We start from the raw sequence: 25,801 nt of genomic DNA on the forward strand, positions 1-25,801 counted from the left end.
ACACTGCTGAAATGCTGCAGACATACTGCAGACATGTCGCAGACACACTGCTGAAATGCTGCAGACACGCTGCAGAAATGCTGCAGACATGCTGCAGACACGCCGCAGACACACTGCTGAAATGCTGCACACATACTGCAGACATGTCGCAGAGACACTGCTGAAATGCTGCAGACACGCTGCAGACACGCCGGTGACACACTGCTTAAACGCTGCAGACACACTGGTGACAAACTGTTGAAATGCTGCAGAAATGTCGGAGACACACCGGAGACACACTGCTGAAATGCTGCTGACATGCTGCAAACATGCTGCAGAAATGCTGCAGACATGCTGCAGACACGCCGCAGACACACTGCTGAAATGCTGCAGACATGCTGCAAACACGCTGCAGAAATGCTGCAGACATGTCGCAGACACACTGCTGAAATGCTGCAGACATGCTGCAAACACGCTGCAGAAATGCTGCAGACATGCTGCAGACATGTCGCAGACACACTGCTGAAATGCTGCAGACACGCTGCAGAAATGCTGCAGAAATGCTGCAGACACGCTGCAGACACGCCGGTGACACACTGCTTAAACGCTGCAGACACACTGGTGACAAACTGTTGAAATGCTGCAGAAATGTCGGAGACACACCGGAGACACACTGCTGAAATGCTGCAGACATGCTGCAAACACGCTGCAGAAATGCTGCAGACATGTTGTAGAAATGCTGGGGACGCGCTGCAGAAACACTGCAGACAAGCTACAGAAATGCTGCAGACACGCTGGGGACACAGCGCTGTAATGCTGCAGACATGCTGCAAACACGCTGCAGAAATGCTGGGGACACCCTGCAGAAATGCTGGAGACACACTGCAGAAATGCTGGGGACGCGCTGCAGAAATGCTCGAGACACCCTGCAGAAATGCTCGAGACACAGTGCAGAAATGCTCGAGACACAGTGCAGAAATGCTGGAGACACAGTGCAGAAATGCTGGAGACACACTGCAGAAATGCTGGGGACGCGCTGCAGAAATGCTGGGGACACCCTGCAGAAATGCTGGAGACACACTGCAGAAATGCCGGGGACACACCGCTGTAATGCTGCAGACATGCTGCAAACACGCTGCAGAAATGCTGTAGACACGCTGCAGAAATGCTGGGGACACAATGCAGAAATGCTGGGGACACACTGCAGAAATGCTGGGGACACACTGCAGAAACACTGCAGACAAGCTGCAGAAATGCTGCAGACACGCCGGGGACACACCGCTGTTATTCTGCAGACATGCTGCAAACACGCTGCAGAAATGCTGGGGACACACTGCAGAAATGCTGCAGACATGCCGGAGACACACCGGAGACACGCTGCAGAAATGCTGGGGACACGCTGCAGAAACACTGCAGACATGCTACAGACATGCTGCAAACACGCTGCCTCAGTAAACTGTGCCTACTGGACACTGAAGTTGGATCTTACTTGAGAAGGTTCCCCAGGTTGAAGAGAGCGCGGTTATGCTGAGGGTTGATGTCCAGCGCTTTCCTGTAGAAACGCTCCGCCTCATCTGCGCTGGAGGTCAGTGTTCCCAGATTGTTCAAGGCACTGGCGTGACGGGGGTATAACCTGTGATCCCAGGAGATGATAGCTTAATGTTATAGGAAAATACACCAGTAAATCTGTCAACAAGGAGAACACTGCTGTATGTAATATAGTTCAATACTGCTGAATCTTCTACACGACTAACAGACTGACCTAATGAGAGGAAATCTGCCTCTGGTCATAAAAGCATCAACCATTTCAATAATTAGGACCCAGAAGCTGTGATGATCTTTCTCTGTTTGCTCTAAATAACTAAAACGTAAATAAACCAGATAATAATAAATAATGCATCACACTTTTAAAGGCTGACATGCTGCAACTTTTATTAAGAGGTATGAGCACAGAGTCAAAGGTTAAGGTTATCCTACCTTTGTCGGCATATGCTTTGAAGTTAGCTAGGGTACCCTAGGCTCTGAGTATGGCCTGTTTTATTCATCATGTCCATGCTTTTCATTACATACTAGGGGTGTAAATCACACCCATCATGGCGATTTGATTCAGTATCGATTTCCTGACCCAACGATTCGATTATTTTCTATACTCAAGAATACACCATAATACAATTCGATTATGTGGTTCATTTAAAAAAATGTTTTACCTTACAGGCTAAACAAAGTTTCAAATTTGAAATGAATCAATGAAAGCTGTAATATCATTATGCATTTTTATTTGAGAAACAACAGCAAATAACAGAAGTAGAAAAGTTGTCCTCCACCTATTCCTATTAAAACCTCATTCACTGAAAAATAATAATACCCCTGCGTTATAGATTCTGAAAGGCCTTGCATCAAAAAATACTGCGCAAAATCAGTGCAATGTGTGCAATGCAATACCTCGGCTCCAGACGTCCCCGCCCCCTCCACACACGCCCCGCTGCACCTCTCCCAAATTGTAACTGACCGCAGACAGTGCCGCAGACAGGAGGCCGGCTTGTTTTGTTTTTATGACCGAAATTGCGGAAAACAACTCATGAAGTTTGACCAGTTAACCGCACAACCACAGTTACAGGTGCCCGCAAACCATATAACCACTACAAACTGCACGACCACAGCTACGGGCGCTGCAAACCCTACAACCGTATTTTTTACATTAGGAAAAACAATTCATATTTAAAATCATTCGGTTTCTAACTTGACAGAAGAAGTCCCACCTGAGAGCATTGTTGTAGTGATGAATGGCCTCTTGGTACCGAGCACTGTCCTTCAGGAAGTTGGCATAGTTGTAATGGACTTTGGCATTGTGGGGCAGCGTTTTGATACCAGAGCTGAAAAGACAAAACAAAAGGATTTGAAGGAATGAACCAATGGCGTAAATATCGGTAAGCACAGACAGCAGTTGCTTACGGGCCCACGACCTCTTAGGTCCAGAAGCTAAACATGACTGTCCACGACCACTGACACCTGGTGTGTCCCCTACGCAATTGTAGACTAGGACGTCTCTTTACAGAAGTAATGGTGTGAAAAAACATTTTTACGCCCACCTGATACTGAACTGATTGACCACACCGGACGGCATTTATACCGCAACACATGGCAGATTTCAACATGATGGTGAGCCGTTTGAACAGAACACCAATAGCAAAGCAGACAGTGGTTCGATAATCATCTCCCTGAAATTAGTTTTTGGAACCTGGGATGTCTGTAACATGGGGTGGTGTGCTGTCACCAATGGTTCCATTCAAGGTGCATAGTCACTATTTTTCCAGGTATGATGTGTGATCATATACTACTGAGAATTGCATAATTGTCTCTTCTTGGCCGATTTATGGAACTGTCGCCGTATCCAAACCTTTATCACATGTTGTACTTCATATGGGGCCCAGCCGGATAATGTTGCTTACGGGTTTATTGTTGTGTCGTTACGCCATTGGACTGAACCGGCCGCAGTGAGAGAGTAAGGGTCAGACCTGGAGCAGTAAGACATGACACTTCCTGTTTTAAGGCAATGGGAGTGAGATGATGGTGCATCTGGGACCTCATCTGAACACTGAGATCTTTCCTGGTGTCTGCGCTTGGATTAGGATTGATCTATTGATTTTGGTACAGATCAGATTAGAAATTAGAAAATTAGTGCAAAACATGTGCTAAACCATCACATCTTAAGGCCAAAACACAACTTAGTTCAATGTTGATGGACTTCCTGTTCTCAGAAGGCGGGGCTATGAAAGTCTGACCATTCCATTTTGTTTTGGGCAAGACATGGACCAATCAGAGAAGGTATCCTGCCTGAGGGAATGTTCTACATAGAAACTATATCGGTTTCATTTTCTGACAGACGCCGATCTTTGAGGTAAAACTCCACCCTTTGAGCACCAACCAAAACTACCTATTTCCATGACTTTAGACACCATCAATTAATCAAAGCCCCGGTCGTTGCTGGGTGGCCATGAACATTTCTCACATATAGAGAGAATAGTTCATCATATGGGAAACAAAATACTTTGCCGCAGATACCAGGCTTCCTCAGAGCAAAAACATCTTTTGCCATTTTTACCAGGCCTGACAAATGCAAACTTTGCTGTGTTCTCATCACTTTTAAATGCCTTCAAAAAGCTCATTTATTTGCCAGGAGAATAAACACTACAGACACGACATGTTTGACATCATATGGAACATCGGCCAACCCTACTGATGAAAACATGGCGCATGGGTGGCTGCTAACAGTGTCCGTGTTGCAGAGCAAAACATTCAAAGACGCATGACCTGGATGACACCACCCGTTTTCACTCAGCACTGATAATCCATCTCCTTTGCTTTCGCCTGACTTTTTGGTTGCGTTAGAAATCCTTAGAAAGTAACATGGAGTCTGAGATGTGATCCTGCAGCCTGGTGGCTCATTTGGCCTACTACTGGTGTCTCTCACAGAGCCTCTGTCGCCTGCTTCCACTTCAGTGTCCAGCCGGCCAGTTTCATGACCCAGAAACCCTGATCTCTGCTCACTGCAGAGCTGTGGGCCTCTTAAACCTGTCCTATGTCTTCCTTCTCTCACCTGGTCCCACTTCCAAAGGTCCTTAGTCTAGCTGCAGACAGCCTTCTCCTCCTCTACTGTTGCACTTTACATCCTTAAATCTATCATCTGTAGAAGAAGCGGTGATGCTAACAGGAACATACTGAGACAGCTAACAAACCAGACAGAGGAAACAACGAAACAGATTCAATAATTGAAACGGATTAGATAATAGCGCTTCGCATCAGCAGCGCTGTGTCTGTCTCACTGACAGCTCCCAGGTCAGCTTCTCTCTGATTGGTCGATGTGGCGAGTCGATTCAGACACTCCAGCAGCTGCTGGTTGTTAAATTTTGACATTTGATCAAAGTTTGCAGGGGAAAATCGGGCATACAGTTTGTCATATGTTTAGTAAAGGGTCTACGATGTATGGCTGTATGCATTGCTAGCACAACTAAAGCACTTTGGTGTGATTGCAGCTAAGATGGAGACGCAGACTCTCACCGAAAGAGGGCCTCCCTGGAGAGCCAGACGTTATTCTGTTGGACAGTTTTCAAGGAGAAGAGCAGGATCAGCAGCAGCATGCAGACACTGAGAAGCGTGGTCCCCCAACGTCCTATGGTGGACCAGAGCCGGCCCAGACCATGAGCCACCAGAATACAGTAACCCATACTTGGAAGGAGAGAAGAGATGAGACACATTCAATTAGGGAGGTTAATTAAAGAGGATTATTTCAGAGTTAAACAGATTCCGGCACAGTCTGAGACAAAAACTGGGATCTCGCATTGTAAAAGTTTTATAAAAGGTGCAAATCTACAACCAGAAAATAGTTAAAAATAATATATACAGCTGCAATGTTCCCTTTGGACCATGGGCCTAACGTTCCTTTGTCTCTGGTCAATAAGCAGTGGCCTCAGGCCAGGCTGTAGATTTCACAGACTCACCTGGGCATGTAGAGAACTCTCTCAGCCACAACAAATCCCACTCTAAAGAAAAGATTACTGGCTGGAATGAAGGGGAAGACCAGGAACAACATTCCCACCAACACCTCCCTGTTCTCCTGCCCCTGTAGGAGATCAACAACAAAGCCAAAGGATAGTTTTAGTGAAGGAATCTGATATTTCTAATCTAATCTGGTTGGTGCGCTGAATGAGAGACTACTGCAGTAACAGGCCACTGTAATCAAAGTATTTTTCTCACAGCAAACCACAGTTTCACAGGTTTAACACATTTCTGTTTTTGCTGAGGGTGAGGAACAGACGACCAACCATCCATTCATCTAGGCTCCTTTGCATCCCTTCTTAGCAGTGCTGGACTGTACCTTGAGAAGCCCATAATCCTGCTGGGGGACTAACCCTTTAGGGGTGCCCTCTCAGATCTGAACCCAGGTGGTGTTTCCTCTATACTGATGCTGCTATAGGCTTAGGCTGCTGGAGGACAATGAAACAACTTTCCCTCACAAATGTTACTTCTATTCTCTGGCAATAACTTTTTCAATCACTTGTTCCACTAACTGAACCAAGATACTGGAAGGCTGGAAATACCTTGGAGGCCTGCTTTGAGACAGGAACCTTAGCGTTTTTTGAACAACTAAAAGGAAAACACAACCTGTCAGAAAAAAAATGATTTTTGTTATGTTTAATTACGATTGTTCCTGGGCTCCAATAAATGACCATGTTTGGTTCCATCACGGATTGGTCTTAAAGTCAATGTGAATGCAGCTGTTCTAATGAGGATTTCTTCAGGGAGAAGATATGGTGGTTTAGCTCCATCAGCTTACCCTTTGGAGGAAGGTTAGCTATAGCTCCATCGGCCTAGCCTCTGGAGGAAGGTTAGCTATAGCTCCATCGGCCTACCCTCTGGAAGAAGGTTAGCTATAGCTCCATTGGCCTACCCTTTGGAGGAAGGTTAGCTATAGCTCCATCGGCCTACCCTCTGGAAGAAGGTTAGCTATAGCTCCATCGGCCTACCCTCTGGAGGAAGGTTAGCTATAGCTCCATCGGCCTACCCTCCGGAGGAAGGTTAGCTATAGCTCCATCGGCCTACCCTCTAGAAGAAGATTAGCTATAGCTCCATCTGCCTACTCTTTGGAGGAAGGTTAGCTATAGCTCCATCGGCCTACCCTCTGGAGGAAGGTTAGCTATAGCTCCATCGGCCTACCCTTTGGAGGAAGGTTAGCTATAGCTCCATCGGCCTACCCTCTGGAGGAAGGTTAGCTATAGCTCCATCGGCCTACCCTTTGGAGGAAGGTTAGCTATAGCTCCATCGGCCTACCCTCTGGAGGAAGGTTAGCTATAGCTCCATCGGCCTACCCTTTGGAGGAAGGTTAGCTATAGCTCCATCGGCCTACCCTCTGGAAGAAGGTTAGCTATAGCTCCATCGGCCTACCCTCTGGAAGAAGGTTAGCTATAGCTCCATCGGCCTACCCTCTGGAGGAAGGTTAGCTATAGCTCCATCGGCCTACCCTCTGGAGGAAGGTTAGCTATAGCTCCATCGGCCTACCCTCCGGAGGAAGGTTAGCTATAGCTCCATCGGCCTACCCTCCGGAGGAAGGTTAGCTATAGCTCCATCGGCCTACCCTCCGGAGGAAGGTTAGCTATAGCTCCATCGGCCTACCCACTGGAGGAAGGTTAGCTATAGCTCCATCGGCCTACCCTCCGGAGGAAGGTTAGCTATAGCTCCATCGGCCTACCCTCCGGAGGAAGGTTAGCTATAGCTCCATCGGCCTACCCTCCGGAGGAAGGTTAGCTATAGCTCCATCGGCCTACCCTCCGGAGGAAGGTTAGCTATAGCTCCATCGGCCTACCCTCCGGAGGAAGGTTAGCTATAGCTCCATCGGCCTACCCTCCGGAGGAAGGTTAGCTATAGCTCCATCGGCCTACCCTCCGGAGGAAGGTTAGCTATAGCTCCATCGGCCTACCCTCCGGAGGAAGGTTAGCTATAGCTCCATCGGCCTACCCTCCGGAGGAAGGTTAGCTATAGCTCCATCGGCCTACCCTCCGGAGGAAGGTTAGCTATAGCTCCATCGGCCTACCCTCCGGAGGAAGGTTAGCTATAGCTCCATCGGCCTACCCTCCGGAGGAAGGTTAGCTATAGCTCCATCGGCCTACCCTCCGGAGGAAGGTTAGCCATAGCTCCATCGGCCTACCCTCCGGAGGAAGGTTAGCCATAGCTCCATCGGCCTACCCTCCGGAGGAAGGTTAGCCATAGCTCCATCGGCCTACCCTCCGGAGGAAGGTTAGCCATAGCTCCATCTGCCTACCCTCTGGAGGAAGGTTAGCTATAGCTCCATCTGCCTACCCTCTGGAGGAAGGTTAGCTATAGCTCCATCGGCCTACCCTCTGGAGGAAGGTTAGCTATAGCTCCATCGGCCTACCCTCTGGAGGAAGGTTAGCTATAGCTCCATCGGCCTACCCTCCGGAGGAAGGTTAGCTATAGCTCCATCGGCCTACCCTCCGGAGGAAGGTTAGCTATAGCTCCATCGGCCTACCCTCCGGAGGAAGGTTAGCTATAGCTCCATCGGCCTACCCTCCGGAGGAAGGTTAGCTATAGCTCCATCGGCCTACCCTCCGGAGGAAGGTTAGCTATAGCTCCATCGGCCTACCCTCTGGAGGAAGGTTAGCTATAGCTCCATCGGCCTACCCACTGGAGGAAGGTTAGCTATAGCTCCATCGGCCTACCCTCCGGAGGAAGGTTAGCTATAGCTCCATCGGCCTACCCTCCGGAGGAAGGTTAGCCATAGCTCCATCGGCCTACCCTCTGGAGGAAGGTTAGCCATAGCTCCATCGGCCTACCCTCCGGAGGAAGGTTAGCCATAGCTCCATCGGCCTACCCTCCGGAGGAAGGTTAGCCATAGCTCCATCGGCCTACCCTCCGGAGGAAGGTTAGCTATAGCTCCATCTGCCTACCCTCTGGAGGAAGGTTAGCTATAGCTCCATCTGCCTACCCTCTGGAGGAAGGTTAGCTATAGCTCCATCTGCCTACCCTCCGGAGGAAGGTTAGCTATAGCTCCATCGGCCTACCCTCCGGAGGAAGGTTAGCTATAGCTCCATCGGCCTACCCTCTGGAGGAAGGTTAGCTATAGCTCCATCGGCCTACCCACTGGAGGAAGGTTAGCTATAGCTCCATCGGCCTACCCTCCGGAGGAAGGTTAGCTATAGCTCCATCGGCCTACCCTCCGGAGGAAGGTTAGCTATAGCTCCATCGGCCTACCCTCTGGAGGAAGGTTAGCTATAGCTCCATCGGCCTACCCACTGGAGGAAGGTTAGCTATAGCTCCATCGGCCTACCCACTGGAGGAAGGTTAGCTATAGCTCCATCTGCCTACCCTCCGGAGGAAGGTTAGCTATAGCTCCATCGGCCTACCCTCCGGAGGAAGGTTAGCCATAGCTCCATCGGCCTACCCTCCGGAGGAAGGTTAGCCATAGCTCCATCGGCCTACCCCAGGGGCGTTGCTAGGCACAAAGCTTTACTGGGGCACTGGCCCCCTAGTGCATATGCCCCTCCTTCCATACATCAATACAGACAAGCACACTGCCCAACCCTGATACATTCCTACCAAAATTACCAGTTGAGATATTAATGAGTATAAGAGCATATTTGTTTTAACAAACATGAACATTTTCAACATTGCAGCTATAAAAAATAAGACATCAACAACTTTGACAAATAAAAAGTTTTCTTATACACATTCTGAAGTAATCATTAATTCCTAGGTTACAGAGTTTTAGTTCGGGGGAAATTTTAACTCATCCTGAGCTAAGTTTTCCTTTTATTTTTTGAGCATTAAAGTGTACCTCCTATTTATCATTTTTGCAAAGTGGTCAATCACTTGTGACTCAGCTTAGAAAGTTCTTCCTTTTCAACTGATAAAATAGCAAGATGATGGAGCCTGTCTTGTCCCATTGTGCACCTCGGCCAAGTGGATCCTTCTCAACACACTGAATGACCTTTCACAACTCCAGCTGTAGACTGGGATTGTGAGGGAGATCTGGATGACCTGCGTTAGTGTGGGGAACATGATGTTATCAAGCAAGTTGAAAACACACTGCATATCCTTGATGACAAGGCTTTATTTTTAACCACGAAAAGCTCAAACCATTTTGAATTAAATGAACGTTTTTTTACTCCAAATTTGTGCTGGGGATGGTGGGACAACGTCACTTGTTTAGGACCATCATGCTTTCCCCCTAAGTCACTAATGTCCCCTTCTTGTTTGTGGAAGCTGGTTGTTGCTCCCTCCTCACCTTCATGGTCCTGTCTCTCCTGTCTCTCTCCTGTCTCTTGCCTTTCAGTCTCGCCTCCTCCTCCCTTTCCTACTCCAGCACCTTCATTCTCATTCTCTACAGCAAACATTAAAAAAACGTAAATTTATAATTATGTAAATATCTATCATATTGCTTATAACGTCCCTAATGTAACTGCTTAGCTTAAATCACTAATTCATTACGGGACCTTACCTCCCTCTCTCTCATCTTGTTTTACTGCTTCCCTGTCTCTGCTTCATGTGAGGAATTTCCTGATATCCATCTACAAACCAATGCAGTAATTTTCAGTTAGTAGCCTATAAATCATGTGGTTTCACTGGGAAAATAATAAAATTGACAGGTAAGAAACGTTACCAGAACTAAAAATGCGTCGCGGCCGCACGGTGTCCCATCCAACTCAGTTGAGAGCAGCGTGTTAGTTTACCTGCAGTTCATGCAGTGACATGCACTGTCGTGGGGGCGCTAATACATCCTCAATTTGGAGTTAACAGCACACTTGCTGCGCATTTGAGTAGAAATATACGTCTCCTTCCGTTGGAATTATCTAAATTGATGCATTAAAAAAATGTAATAATGTTGCAAATATTCATGAGATTTATACTGGGGCACAGCTCATTTATACTGGGGCACGTGCCCCAGTAAATGGGGTCTGGCGACGCCGATGGCCTACCCTCTGGAGGAACGTTAGCTATAGCTCCATCGGCCTACCCTCTGGAGGAAGGTTAGCTATAGCTCCATCTGCCTACCCTCTGCCTCTTACCTGCAGTGACTGGAGGCAGCGCCAGCAGAGAGCAACCATCACCACAGCCAGCAGCATGGTGGCCATGTTTCGCACATCCATTACAGATTCCACGAGGGGGATGCTGCCCACCTGCCAGTCGTAGCACAACACAATGGGGGCCAGCAGCAGCCAGGCATTGAAGGACAGCAGGAAGGAGTATGTGAGAAACCTGAAGAAGAGAAAGAGCAACGATTGGGAGGGAAAACAGAAACACTGGAGGACTTTATTTTCTGTTTCACTATTAGATGGCAAAACATCCATCCATCCATCCATCCCACCATCCATCCATTATCCATCATCCATCCCACCATCCATCCCACCATCCATCCATCATACATCATCCATCCCACCATCCATCCATCCATCCATTATCCATCATCCATCCCACCATCCATCCCACCATCCATCCATCATACATCATCCATCCCACCATCCATCCATCCCACCATCCATCCATTATCCATCATCCATCCCACCATCCATCCCACCATCCATCCATCCATCCATCCATCCATCATCCATCCATCATCCATCATCCATCCCACCATCCATCCCACCATCCATCCATCATCCATCCCACCATCCATCCATCCATCCATCCATCCATCATCCATCCATCATCCATCCATCCATCCATCCATCATCCATCCATCATCCATCATCCATCCCACCATCCATCCATCCATCCCACCATCCATCCATCCATCATCCATCATCCATCCATCATCCATCCATCCATCCATCCATCATCCATCCATCCATCCATCCATCATCCATCCATCATCCATCCATCCATCCATCCATCCCACCATCCATCCATCCATCCATCCATCCATCCATCATCCATCCATCCATCCATCCATCATCCATCATCCATCCATCCATCATCCATCCCACCATCCATCCATCCATCCATCCATCCATCCATCATCCATCCATCCATCATCCATCCATCATCCATCCATCCATCATCCATCCCACCATCCATCCATCCATCCCACCATCCATCCATCATCCATCATCCATCCATCCATCCATCCATCCATCCATCCATCCATCCATCCATCATCCATCCCACCATCATCCATAATCCATCCCACCATCCGTCCATCCATCATCCATCTCACCATGCATCCATCCATCCATCCATCCATCCATCATCCATCCATCCCACCATCCATCCATTATCCATCATCCATCCATCCCACCATCCATCCATCATCCATCCATCCATCCCACCATCCATCCATCCATTCATTCAATATCCATCCCACCATCCATCCATCATCCATCCCACCATCCATCCATTATCCATCATCCATCCATCCCACCATCCATCCATCATCCATCCATCCATCCCACCATCCATCCATTATCCATCATCCATCCATCCATCCATCCATCCATCCATCCATCCATCCATCCATTCATCCAATATCCATCCCACCATCCATCCATCATCCATCCCACCATCCATCCATCATCCATCCCACCATCCATCCATCATCCATCCCATCATCCATCCATTATCCATCATCCATCCATCCCACCATCCGTCCATCCATCATCCATCCATCCCACCATCCATCCATTATCCATCCATCCATCCATCCATCCATCTATCCATCCATCATCCATCCCACCATCCATCCATTATCCATAATCCATCCCACCATCCATCCATCCATCCATCCATCCGTCCATCCATCATCCATCCATCCCACCATCCATCCATTATCCATCATCCATCCCACCATACATCCATCCATCCATCCATCCATCATCCATCCCACCATCCATCCATTATCCATAATCCATCCCACCATCCATCCATCCATCCATCCATCCATCCATCCATCCATCCATCCATCCATCCATCCATCCCTTATCCATCCATCCATCCCACGATCCATCCATCCATCCATCCATCCATCCATTCTCCATCCATCCCTTATCCATCCATCCATCCCACCATCCATCCATCCATCCATCCATCCATCCATCCATCCATCCATCCATCCATCCATCCATCCATCCATCCATCCATCCATCCATCCATCCATCCATATTTTTCCTAAAAACTGTCTCTATTTTGTTTTTATTTGCTCATTTCTGTGATTCTGTAGAGAAAAATGTTTCTATGTCTGAATGAAAAAAGGTTTTCATGACTAATTGTTTATAATTCCTTATTGCCATGGCAGGGAAAACGTTATAAAGCATTTTTCTAACCCATGATGGTAAAGCTTTGATAGAGAGAATTAGCCTAATACCCCCCCAGTGGACATAAGTTTATGAACGGTTGCTGTTTTTTCACCTGATGCCCCTACAGACAATGAATCACTATATTTCAACATATGTAATACAACACCAGATGCCAACAAGTATTAATGGATTCACTGTGAATCAGCTGGAAAGAGTGTGGCTAACCTGGTGAGCAGGTGAGGAGAAAAGGAGGCGGGGTTGTCCTGTTCTGAGAATAGAGGCATGGACCCCCCCATGAGCCAGAGCCTGACGGACATGATGATCACCACCTAGAGGAGAACCTGGAGTTAGACGGGATCAAGGCTGAAGATAAGCATCCTGATCAGAAGTTCAGGAGAGGAAACTAAAGATGCATGAAGCTCAGAAATGTTCCACAGCGAACAGTTTGATGACATGCAGGCGTTTATTTCCAGACTTTTCTATTTCTGTGAGGTCGGTGTGGATTAGCAAGTTGGATCATGCTTTGGAAAGCTGTTTCTATTCCACTTTAGCTTCGCTCATTTTCACCCTGAAATATTTCTGGAAAGACCAGATCTTCCTCTTTTCATTCCATTTCCTTCTTCCTCCTTCAGACTGAAGTCATTCTAACTTTGGCTGTAGCTTCGCCTCCAGGTCATGTTCCAACGGTTAGCATGGCTGTACCAAGTCTGATAGCTCTGTGAGCTCAGCCGTTACTGTAGATGTTTCCAGGTTTTATGTACTAAGATGTTTAATTTGCCCAGAAACAATTTTTACTTGCCCAGTATAATGTTTGATAAATATAGTTCCTAATATTCATTTTTGTATATATATCAATGAAACATGTTTGTTTCCAGGTTCCTGGTGTGTATCTGCATGCGTCAGATAATGAACTCAAGCCTACATTACCTTGTTAACATGCTTTTCAATCCTTCCTGCACATTCTTTTCTAACTAAACTTTGCTTTAAACTGTTGTGTGCTTGGAAAAATATAAATTGTAATGTTAAAAATCTAAAAAAAACTTGACAGGTTAAAAACTTAAGATAAATCACAAGACAGAAGTCAATGTCACAAATGAATAACTTTTATTTTAGAGTCACGGTATGTTTATACAAGATAATACTATTAATATAATGTGACTTTTCTAGAGAATCATTATACATAGTTATTTTATACAGGGTTTCCACAGTCTGACATCATTTCAGAATTCCCTGACTTTTAACTGACTCAGGATTAGTTTTCCCTGACAAAATAAATGCAGCAACAAGACAATAATAATAACATAACAGGTCACCAGTTTAACATGTTTAGCTCTATAACATTAAAATTAACCTCTCCAATGTCTAAGAGAAAAAAATTTAATGAACATTTTTTAATGTATGACCTGCATCACTGTACAGAAGACTGCCATATGATAGCGCTTTCTAGCTTGTTTGTCGTTTTGCTAAGTACATCAAAATTATGGCTAGGTGGACAAAAATCACGCCATCTGGCGGAAAATCACCCGGCTTTTTCAAATCACGCGAGAATGTGTACAAAACAACAAAAATGGCGCCGGCAACGCTTCTGAGTCATTTTAAAGTAATTTTGAGTGATAATTTGTTTTTGCGATCATTGCACTTTCCCGGCGGGCAAATGCAATGACATTTGTACTCTCCCGACACAAAAAACTACTTGCCTCGGGTGATGGTTAACATCAAGCCCTGCATGTGAAGGAATTCAGATGATCAGAGATCAGAAGAAACAACATGCTGTCATCCAGGCGTGTAGAAAACATACTCACATAGGCAGAGATGAGGCCCACTCGTTTTATCAAGGCTTTGCAGAGGAGAGGGAGGTCCCTGAGTCTGAAGCCCCTGAGGCCCCTGAGGAGCAAACAGAGACAGTCAGCTGGACGTCTGGACGCTACGCTTTGGTTCAAATTCAAGCTAACAGTGAGACTGAACTTCCCAGCCTCGGGGCCCGCCATGGGACCCAGACTGCTTCCGGAGGTCCTGTTTCTATCTGAGCTGGGATCCAGGATCCCTCGTGGGAAAACTCCCTCTCAACCTTTAACCCTTAGTTTCTCTGTTCCTAACTGCAAAGCAACAAACCTCTTCTTTTTGTAACTCCGTATCGTCCACCAGGTCCTTTTAGATGAGTTCCTCTCTGATTTGGTGTTGAATACTGATATCATAGTGGGGGATTTTGACTTTCAACAACACTTTATTTACACAGTTCAAAACATATAAAGAATTAACGTAAAACAAGTGTCCGCTAAAAATCAGTAAATGAGGATCTGTAAAGTAAATGAGGATCTTGTTAATTTGTGGTTGTCCTTCATCTGACACAGAACATGATGCTGTTAAAACCCACAGCTCAATCAAATCATGTTTTTCTGTGTGGCTCTGTGGAAGGGAAACTTCAGCCTTATTCTGGCTTCAGGGGGGATTTTAACACCCATGCTGATAAAGCTGATAGCTTCAATGCTAACTAAGGGATTGGTTCACTTTAAACAGATTCTGGATCCTGCGCTGAAATACGGCAGTGAGCAGATTCTCCTCATAAACACGACTTCTCTGATAACTTGCATAGCCTTCAGCCCAGAAAGAACATTTCAGTGATCCAGTATTAAAGGTGGACTAACAGATTTATCAGAACATTTATTGACATCAGGATCGACATCGACATCTAAGGCAGGAACCTCTGGTCTTATAGTTCAGTCCAAGCCCAGAGGTAGATGAAGGTTCTGGCTGGCTGGCTGCCAACGCGGCGCAGTGGAAGGATGATAGGCAGGGAAGCAGAACCAAGTACACGGATGTAGTAGGGTTGGGCGATATAGAAAAAAAGCTTATCGATAAAAAAAAATGCATATTGATCGATATTGATAATAATGGAAAAGATTTGAAACCATATTTTATGTGCAGCTCTGCCTGGACTTTTTATGATATTGCTAAATGATTTAATTTTAGTAAAGAACACAAACACAGACTTCCAATTAAATCTTTATTTAACCAACTTTTTTAACCATAACAGAATTGTTTTAAAGAAAAATAACTTAAGAGACCTGAGTTATGTTATTAAATACTGACAAAGAATAAACTAAAGTGACCAGAAAAGTGACCAAAATAAATATAACAAATAAATAAATAGAATACCCTATTTGGGTGGGAATAGTACACCACCAGCTTGTGGTAATTAAAAGATTGTAGGACTAGGCTACCATGGAAACTCCACTCAACAAGAACAAAAACCCAAATCAACTCACCCTTTAGCCTAGCATTTCTATGGGGTATTTTTTCTAACCCCTATTCTTCTAGAGGAGCTGCTGGCACCTCGTTATGGTTCAGTTTAGGTTCCTGCTTTAACCTGAGTTATTACTTTGAAGTTGCTGGACCCTCAGCATTTTTCTCTCAACTGTTAGAACTACGTGGGAAACTGCCCAGAACTGTATGTATATATATATATATATATATATATATATATATATATATTAGGGATGCACGATATAATCGGCCCCCTATCGGTATCGGCCTTAAAACTGAATATCGGATATCGGCCACCCCACCGATATTTAACCCAATATTTGATCAGCTTCTGAGTTTCTAAAGTCTAAAAAAAATAAATAAAAAAATACTACTTCTTCTTCTTCCTCAAAAACTTCTTTTTTACAGACTTAAAAACTTCTAAAGACGAGGGAAAAAATATTGATACATTAAAATATCCCAATATCTTCATATGCTGATATATTGCCATTTAAAAACACCATATCAATCTCTTTTACTAATGAAATATTGCTATATGTCAACGTTATGCTACAAAATCCCCCGAAAATTCACGAAATGTTGCCATATTTTTATATGTTGATATATTGACGCGGTATCGATCTATTTTATTAACAAAATCTCACAAGAATTTGCAAAATATCAAGAGTTTGTAACAGAACGATGAAATTTCATGAGATTTTGAAGGTAAAATAGATCGATACCGCGTTTTTAAAAATCAATATATTTGAGTATATTATTTTGTGTCAGAAATTTTCAATGACTACTTATTTTTGTCCAGCTTTAACATCAGTATCGATATCGGTTATCGGCTACATGAGTTTTAAAATATCGGCATATCGGATATCGGCCAAAATCCCAATATCGTGCATCCCTAATATATATATATATATATATATATATATATATATATATATAAATATATATATATATATATAAATCTAAATATTTTTCCGAAATTAACGAAGATTCCTCGGAGGACGATGCAGAGTCGCGCCGGGGCCTAAAAAACTCTTCTCCTGCGGCTGTGAGCGGCTGAGATGATTAAAAAGAAAAGTTGGTTGTGTTATCAGACTTGGTTTTTTTCACTGGTTCCCTACAAATTTTCCAGATGACTGTGGTTTGTTTTTTGTCCGACTTGCCATGACCGAAATCCTGCCAAACTGGCGAACTACAAAAACCCTTCTTTAGAACAATTTCCTCCGCCTCTCCTTGCTGCACCTTCATGTGCTCTGTGTTGTGGTTTGAGAGGGCGGCGCTTGGTGACGGCGTGCCTGGGTCCGCGATTGTGATTGGTTGGGAGGAAGTAGTGACTAGCATAAACCTACATGCTAGGCTACAATGAGAAGGAAGGAAAACTGCGTTTCTTTATCGAACTTTTATCGACTCTCTTTTTTTCTATTGTGCCACACGTCTATCGATCGATATATATCGTTATTGAATTACCGCACAGCCCTAGGATGTAGACAGGATAATCCAGAGAGCGAAGCCATAGCCAATGCCAGTGACAAGGTCAGCTGTCAGAGCCAGAAGGTTAAAGATCCAGTAAGGCGCAGAGGGAGAATCCAAGATTAGGTCAGGGCACCGTTCCAGGTTTCGAGGGCAGGCAGACTCAGTGGTCGGGAAACTGTTTCGATCGGTTCACAAGCAGGCAGACATCAGGTAGAAGTCATAAGACAGGTCAGGCAAACAGATCAAATGGGGCAACATCCTGAGACAAAAACGGCTTCACCCCAAAGGCAATTTCAATTCTATTCAGTTTATTTCTATAGTGCCAATTCACAACTTATGTCATCTGAGGTCACTTTCCAGTTCAACCAGATTATCCAGTCAGATTGATTTAAAGTTTTCTATCTAAAGAAAACCAGCTGATTGCATCGACTCATTGACTCTTCAGCAATCCCTCACACTAAGCATGCTTGTAGCGACAGTGGAGAGGAAAAACTCCCTTTGAACAGGAAGAAACCTCCAGCAGAACCAGGCTCAGTGTGAGCGGCCATCTGCTGAGGCCAACTAGGGTTCAAGGAGACAGAAGCAGACATAGAAAAAGAAACTGTAAAAGGCGGCCCCTGCCACGTGTCGGGCAAGACACCCAGAAACAAGACAGACAACGTAGTTTACACCGTTTGGTAAAGAGTCTATAGACCTGTACTTTGGCGAGATCAAACAACAGCTACACAGGCGCAGGAATCAACAGAGGAGGGCCACCTCCTGGACTGGACTGGGATCCCCAAACTCTCAATTTCCTCTAGGTATTTCTGAGACTTAGTTAAGTTTGGAAAAGCCAAGCTGAGTTAGAATGTTAAACATCTGGAAACAGCACTGTGTCACTCCCAGTGACTCATTATGACCAAAACATACATTATCAAAACCAACAGCCAAAGGAAGGTTGAGACGCTCACCGTGTGAGAGGCTTGTGGCAGAGCACCAGTGCATCGTAGAGCAGACACACTCCAAACACTGTGATCCCCGTTTCCTTCACCAGCATTGCACAGGTTCCCAGGAACAGGCTGAGGAGAAGAGACCCTGGAGACACAGTGGAGGGGAACGAGTCCTCGGAGACGCACTGGTCAACACTCCTGGACACCAGAGAAAACAATGAAAAAACAGGTTAAACATCTTAACATGGCCTCTTGTTCTACTTGACCCATCTATTCTCTCTGTTTGTGCCGATTCACAATAACTTAAACACAGTTTTAGCCAGTTTCAACCCTTTCTTTGTCCTGACCCTAACCTAGGGTGAACAGACGTCCCTGAGTTCAGGGGACAGTCCCCATTTTGGACCACCTGTCCCTGGCTAAAGCTGTCCCCAAAAATGTCCACAATTTTACAGTTTTATGAATGTGGGGGGAAATGTTGCGTGTAGCCTGGAGCTGGAGAAGGTGTGAAAGCCGTAGGGGGCCGGGAGGAGCCGGCTGGGGATGTTTCAGCATTTGGCAGGGAAGCATCTAGAGATCTCCTCATTTTCACCTGCAGAGGGCAGTGCTTCCCCTCCAGATGCTAAAGATTGTCTGGAAATAGTCTCAGAGGAGCCTCTATTCACACAGAGATCTTTGTTTCTATCGGCGTGGTACAGCATCAGCCCCCCCAGGCCAACAACACTGCCCTGTACTGCTGGACGCAGCCAAGACCCTGTCAGAATGATGGCGCAGTTGTTACATATCTCCTTTTTTGAAGAGATTTCCAGTCAGAGATGATCCAATTTGTTTTCCAACGAGCGGACGCATTTCATGCTGCTGTTAACATAAAGATTTAAAAAGTGCATCACTTTCTGGACTGTAATGACCCTCATGGATCTCAGCTGCCATTAAAACACAAAGAAGACGCAGAAGTGAAAACAGATGTTTGTTATCAAACCCCAACACACCTGATAGGGACTTGCCCTGTGTCATGGGGAAGGTGTTAATCTGTTCGTTTTATTTGATCCGTTGACAATTGTTTGCTTCACAACCAGTTTAAAAATAATCAATAAAACAACAGATGGCCAACAGATCAACAGGAAGATGTCCACACCTGGAATAAGGAGGAGTTTCTGACCAAAAACCTCCGCTCTTCCTGACCAATGACGGCTTTTCTCGGAAACGCAGCAGGAAGGAAAGGTTGGCTCAGACGTGTGGAAAGCAGGACTGAGAACAACACGGACCGTGAGAGGGAACGTCTCTGCAGCTTCCGGCTGGACGCCTTACCTTATATAGAAGTGGAAGGTCAGCAGGAACAGCAGGCAGGCCAAGACGTCCGCCCGACCCACAATGCCAGACACCTGCAACACACAGGAAAGGTTTCAGCTTCACTGAAGCACCGACGACCCTGCTACAGACCCTCTGCTCCATTACCACCACGGTCTGAGTGAAGGAAAGCTGAAACTGAGCATGGATTGGACTAGGCCACTCATCCCCTTAATGGATCCCTAGGTGAACGACCGTCCGCCTGCTGCAGAACCAAATCACACAGATCGGGAGGTCAAACAGCTCTTCCAATCACTCACAGGAAAACCAGAGACCCAGAATCCAGTCAACCTCCAGATGTTGAACATTTCATCCCAGAGAGGTCGGCTCACTGCAGCAGGAACCGGGCCAACAGGCCCAGCCATCAAACCAGTACGTACCAGTTCCCAGAGTGCTGGTCCAGCCATGATAAAACAACAGAAACCACTTCCTGAAGCTAAATCCACGTCTAATCCCAGCAGAGAGGAACGATCAGAGAGGATCACCTTTAACCAACTGACCACCAGCCAGCTCGCCATCAAACAAGTTCACTAAGCCTCTCTGACAGAAAACCCAACCAACATGGAGGAGAGCAGCTGAGAAGACACAGGAACACACTGAAGACATTATAAAATAACCGCATTAATGATATGAATACTTGCACTCTCCAAACTGAGTTGCAGAGAATCTAGGGTGACTAGATCTACAATAAAACGAACAAGCTGAATGTTTCTTTTGTGAATCTGGGTTAATTTACATCTAATGAACTTCAGATTAAATAAAAAAGAACAGAAAAATGCTGAGAAACTAGTCCATGCATTTGTTACTTCAAGGCTGGACTATTGTAATAATTTACTATCAGGAAGTCCACAAACTGTAGTTAAAAGCCTTCAGCTGATCCAAAATGCTGCAGCCAGAGTTCTGATGAAAATGAAAAAGAGAGATCATATCTCTCCTCTCCTCTCTTCCCTCCCAACTACCAGTTTTAGTCCGTGAGGCAGACACCCTGTCTACTTTTTATAGCCGTAGGTGGCTTTTATTTTAAAGTATGCAGACAGGAAATAGGGTTAATAGATTGTACTTGATCCGAGGAAGGCCAAAATGAGGATTAAGGCCTTTGAGAACTATCCCTGTTCTAATCTCTGCTCTCTCTACTTTTGACACTTCTATTCATGATAAAGCTCAGTTATACTCTGTTTTTTTTCTATGTTAATGCTGCTATAGGCTTAGGCTGCTGGAGGATATAGGGACCACTTTTTCCGACTCTGCTACATTCTACTTCTTTTCTCCAGTTTTATATTATTTGCTCCTATTTCCTCTAAGCTGTGATGATTCCTGCCAGAGGGGATTGACCTCATGGATGATCATCCTGGTCCTGCCTTTCAGTGCTTAACTCTGCCTCTCTCCTAGACATAGCTATTGGCTAAGCTTTTATGAGGACTAGTTGTCTTGTAATTGATTTGCTTTGCTGTGTTTCTCTCCTGGGTGGAGCTAATAATCGGCATTGCTGCCATTAACTCTACTTTCTCCTCAACAAAGAAGGTTTTCCTCGATCTCTTCTGTTTCTGAATCTGCTATGTTTACTAAAACCCGTTTCTTTGAGATCAAAGGGGAGTCTCACTGGGATGACGGTGGATGCAAGAGCTTGCCCTCATTGTCGCTGTGTCAGTGGCTCCCGATGGTGGCCAGAGAGTGGCGCCTGTGTACGGCAGCCTGGCTTCTGGCAGCGAGCCCCAGGTGTGGCTAAGATGCAGCTCACCACCATCAGTGGGTGAATGACTGACTGAAGGTAAGGTTGCTGGGTCTAGTTCTATGAGTACAAGCCGTTGAGCATTTAAAATGATTCATTTTATGGCAGGGCTCGGTTTGTTGTTAGCTTGTCTGTATTGAATTGGACAGATATGACTTTAGCTGGGATTGGCACAGATTACTGGATTATAAGCTATAAATCAGCATTAGCGAACAGACCCACTCATTCTAATATCTCCATTGCCCCCTCCAGCGGATCTTCACCGGTTTTTGCTGGATTAGAGCGGATCAGACGTACTGCTGGTAGGTTTGAGAAGTGGTCCAACTCTGCAGGTTCTGGCTCCCTTTGGTGTTAGAGGAGGAGAACAGCTCTCCTCCTTGGTTTGCTCTTTATTTTTAGCCCAGTGAGATCATTTAGAAGTAATCTGCCATCCAGCTTCTCTGCAACTGGATCCAGCCATTGTTCCTAGGGAGGAAGTGTAAAGGTACACCCTTTTAGAGGACAGACATCCACCCAGGCCCGCCCAGAGTCAGGTCCAGATGCTCTGCTCTCTCTCCTGTTCTACTATCAGCAACATGTCGCACAGATGGCCGCCAGGCTCCGCAGGAAGAACGAGGCGGGTATTGATGAATGCAGCCTCTGTAGCTCTCAGACAGGAGCCTCCTTCACTGAGTCAATGAGTGACTGCTGGGCTGCAGAACGTCTGAAACTCAACAATCCTGCGATTTTATTTATTTTTTCAGTAAATTATGAAAAAGGAAACTTTTTTTCTGCTTTTCATCAGCTGATCATCATCATCATCATCGCCATCAGTTCAACACCCAGGAATCACATTGAAGCCTTCTGGCCTCCTCTTCCATTACTAGGTTGACCTTAGCGCTGCCTAGTGGGAATGGCTTTCTTTGATATTAAAAGTTTAGTCCGTCCGTCCGTCTGTCCGTCTCTGAAATGAAGGCTAAGGAGCCTCTGGCCTGCTTCGGTTGATGGATGCTGACATGGAATCATGTTTAGAGGTGAATGTTTAAACTGTTAAATAAGGCTTTAATTTCACCTTTAAACTTCCCTTAAACACTTCAAAATGCTTCATAACAGGAAATAAGCAGTAAAATCCTGTCTGATTAATAATCTAATCATTAAAGTGAATAAACGCTGTAAAAGAGGCCATTTACTGAAAGAACAGGTAATAGAAAGTATAGATGCTTCATCAATCACCAGATTATTCATACATCTTAATTAAACCTGCAATGTTTGAGCACTGAGGGTGGAAGGATTATTAAATGTATTCAGATAATAACTGTCCCTGGGGGCAGGGGCGGATCTAGAAAAATATTTATGGGGTGGCAAGAGGGGGGCAGGAATTTTTTAGGGGTGGCAACATATGGCATTTGTTTACACTGAATTTAATCACAGTTATCACGGTTTGGTGAGAATAGTATGTACAGTACTAGTGTTTCATGTGAAACAGTTCATATTAATAATACATCGTACAATGAGATCTCACTTAATAGGAGATAGAAGAATGATAACACTACTTCTAGAGGGGCCTTATGACAGGAAAGGTATTAAGGTAAGACACAGGTTCTGAGTCGCAGATGTGTGAGATTGACTGTCAGAGAGGCAGCTTTGCAGCATTTGCACAAGAAGAAACTATAGAAAGAAAAAGTTTCCCATCAGAGATCTATGGACTGAGCTGGACTAAAGTCAGCAGAACTAAATAAATGGGTCAAGGCACCCGAACAAGGTACTGGACATCTATGTAATGTTTACTCTGAACACAGATTTACCCCATTTGTTCCTCAGTAACTGGACATACAGCAGTTAAGGCAACATGAAAGGGACATTTCATGCATGTAAATATGCTGTAGATAGAGCTGTATATGGAGGACCAACTCTGCCATATTTAAAAATAAAAACAGAAATAAATAAATGCTCAATAAATAAATAAGCATACAATTAATTGCCACCAAAAATACAATCCACAAATAAATGTAATTAGAAATTATATTATAATGGCAGGCAGAAATGTTAAAAGGGGGGGCAGAAAGAAATAGCGGCGAAGAAATAACTAGGGTAAAAAAAATACAAAGGAAGAATAAAACAGACAAAAATATGATAACATGCACATAAATAAATACTTAAAAATATAAGTAATTAAAAAATGAAGTTGAAGATAATAAATGACAAAAAATAAATAAGGTAAATATTAAAAAGGCAAAGAAATAAAGAAGCCAATTAAAGAGTTATATACCTTTATGACTAGCTGTATAATTTAATTTCTACTTACATTTATTTGTTGTTTGTATTTTTGGTGGCAATTAATTCTATGCTTATTTATTTATTGAGCATTTATTTATTTCTGTATTTATTTTTAAATATGGCAGAGTTGGTCCTCCATACTGCTGTATCAACAAATCAACAAAAAGGCGGGTTCTGTTTGTTACATCAAAATCTCCACAAATCTGAAAAGAAGCAACATAAAAATACATTTTGCTTGTGAGTAGGTTCATACGGGTCATTTCTGGATAGTTTCATATTATATTTACAAAAAAAGAAACAACAACACTGCTTCATATTAAGCAGGATTTACACCAGTATCACATTTTTAACTTTTAACACTTTTGGTTTTATTAAAGGAAATATCAGATTTTCTCAGGTGCCAAAACAAAATGTAACGGCTCTGTAAAGGCTCACCAGAGAGCATAACATTAAGTTAACATGACTATAACAGCTGAATGCAGTGATTTCCATGTTGCTCAGCAAAATGCTTCACTAATTTATTTAGATCCAATGTCTTTGTGTGTTTTGATTTGAGTAAAACCAAACTTGATCGTCTCTTTTCTGTCATAGTTGACCGCAAATATGTCTTTATGAGGCTGAGACATCAGGCCTAACTAACATCATAGATAGAGAAATAACGTTCTGCAACCTGATTTTTATCATCTCAAAATCAACATTGCAGCTATGCTAGCAACATTGTGCTTTCATTATGATTTCATTTCTCGATAGATAGTTAATCAGTTTTTACCTGTTTCATCCTGTGTCTCCTCTCCCCAACACCCCTGGCTCCCTCGCTTTGCCCCGCTCGGTTTTCAAAACAATCAGTCTCAGTCGCTCTCGCGTCATCTCGTGCTGCATTCACTGCAGTCCGACATTGGAAATTAGCGGCCGTAATTCTCAAATGATCCATAATTTATAAGCCTCGCCACCCCTACCGCCAACTGGGGTGGCAGCTGGGGTGGCAAGGCTGTCATTTAGGGTGGCATTTGCCACCCTATGCCACCCCAGTAGATCCGCCTATGCCTGGGGGCAGACCCAGGGTCCGTCCCTGATCTGGGTCAGGATCAGGATGTGGGTCAGGTTAAGGTTCTGGGTCAGGGTCACTCACCGCCTCGGTGTGGACAGGATGCACCGCGAAGAGGAGCGCCGTGATGAAGGCCAGACGAGGCTTTTCAAACACATAACGTTCACATGTGTGCATGAGCAGGCAGGTAGCGGCGCAGTGCAGACAAACGTTGATGATGTGGAAATACAGCGGCGTCATGCCGCCCAGCAGGATGTTCAACCTGATGGAGAGAAAAGCAGAAATGATGAAAGAAGCAGCTGCTGGATGAGGTCCTGCTCACCTCCTTTCTGGACCATCAGCTGTTCAACAGCAGGGGGTCCCTTTCTCTGCTGCTCACACAGCTGTAGATTATCATCACCTGCCTCATTGTTCTAAGGATCCAGATGTTAATACTGTTAATATTAAGCGGTGGAAAGAACACAGCGACTCTGTGACTGCATAGCTTTGATTCCCGGGGCTCCACTGTGGGCCTGGATACCCCCCTCCTGACAGCACTGCAGCCCAGATCTACCATAGGAGATCCCAGGTCAGGCTACACAGAGGCAATCCAGCATCTCCCCGCAGGGGGAAGATACTGGCAGGAAGGGAATACATGGACATCATTGTCGAAGGGATACAGAACATAAACTGGAGACTCCCAGGTCAGGATGGGAGCCCCCTCCCAAGGTGGTGGAGAATGACAGACCTGAGATCCTGTAGGACTTCCTGAAACAAACAGACTAAAGCGGATAAAGATCACTGATCAGCAGCAGAGGATCAATGAGTCAGATGATGGAAACAGAAAACCAAGGCCTCAGGGAGGAACCAGAGAGGGACTGGAAGGTGAAGGCAGCTGTAGAGCCTGTGGTCATCGAGCAGTGGGGGCCGCGGTGGGGGCAGTAATAGGGGGCAGCGGGTCAGCTAAAATCAGACTGATTTCTTTAGATGATCAAACATTTCC

General features: G+C 45.0%; 1 protein-coding gene across 1 annotated transcript in view; it reads right to left on the bottom strand.

Annotated features, from left to right (window-relative positions):
- The window catches only part of tmtc1 (transmembrane O-mannosyltransferase targeting cadherins 1), a 46,987-nt gene that overhangs the window by 14,471 nt on the left and 6,715 nt on the right, over nucleotides 1-25,801 (bottom strand). The window contains exons 2-11 of the mRNA XM_038292155.1: nucleotides 24,904-25,081; nucleotides 19,751-19,824; nucleotides 18,467-18,643; nucleotides 14,585-14,666; nucleotides 13,008-13,111; nucleotides 10,560-10,749; nucleotides 5,478-5,599; nucleotides 5,038-5,205; nucleotides 2,739-2,852; nucleotides 1,469-1,612 (exon numbers count right to left, since the gene is read on the bottom strand). Coding sequence (XP_038148083.1) covers nucleotides 1,469-1,612; nucleotides 2,739-2,852; nucleotides 5,038-5,205; nucleotides 5,478-5,599; nucleotides 10,560-10,749; nucleotides 13,008-13,111; nucleotides 14,585-14,666; nucleotides 18,467-18,643; nucleotides 19,751-19,824; nucleotides 24,904-25,081 — 1,353 coding nt within the window. The remainder of the gene's footprint in view (nucleotides 1-1,468; nucleotides 1,613-2,738; nucleotides 2,853-5,037; nucleotides 5,206-5,477; nucleotides 5,600-10,559; nucleotides 10,750-13,007; nucleotides 13,112-14,584; nucleotides 14,667-18,466; nucleotides 18,644-19,750; nucleotides 19,825-24,903; nucleotides 25,082-25,801) is intronic.

The sequence above is a fragment of the Cyprinodon tularosa genome, unplaced genomic scaffold, assembly GCF_016077235.1.
Source record: "Cyprinodon tularosa strain WSP-4 unplaced genomic scaffold, ASM1607723v1 ctg309, whole genome shotgun sequence".
Lineage (NCBI taxonomy): Eukaryota > Metazoa > Chordata > Actinopteri > Cyprinodontiformes > Cyprinodontidae > Cyprinodon > Cyprinodon tularosa.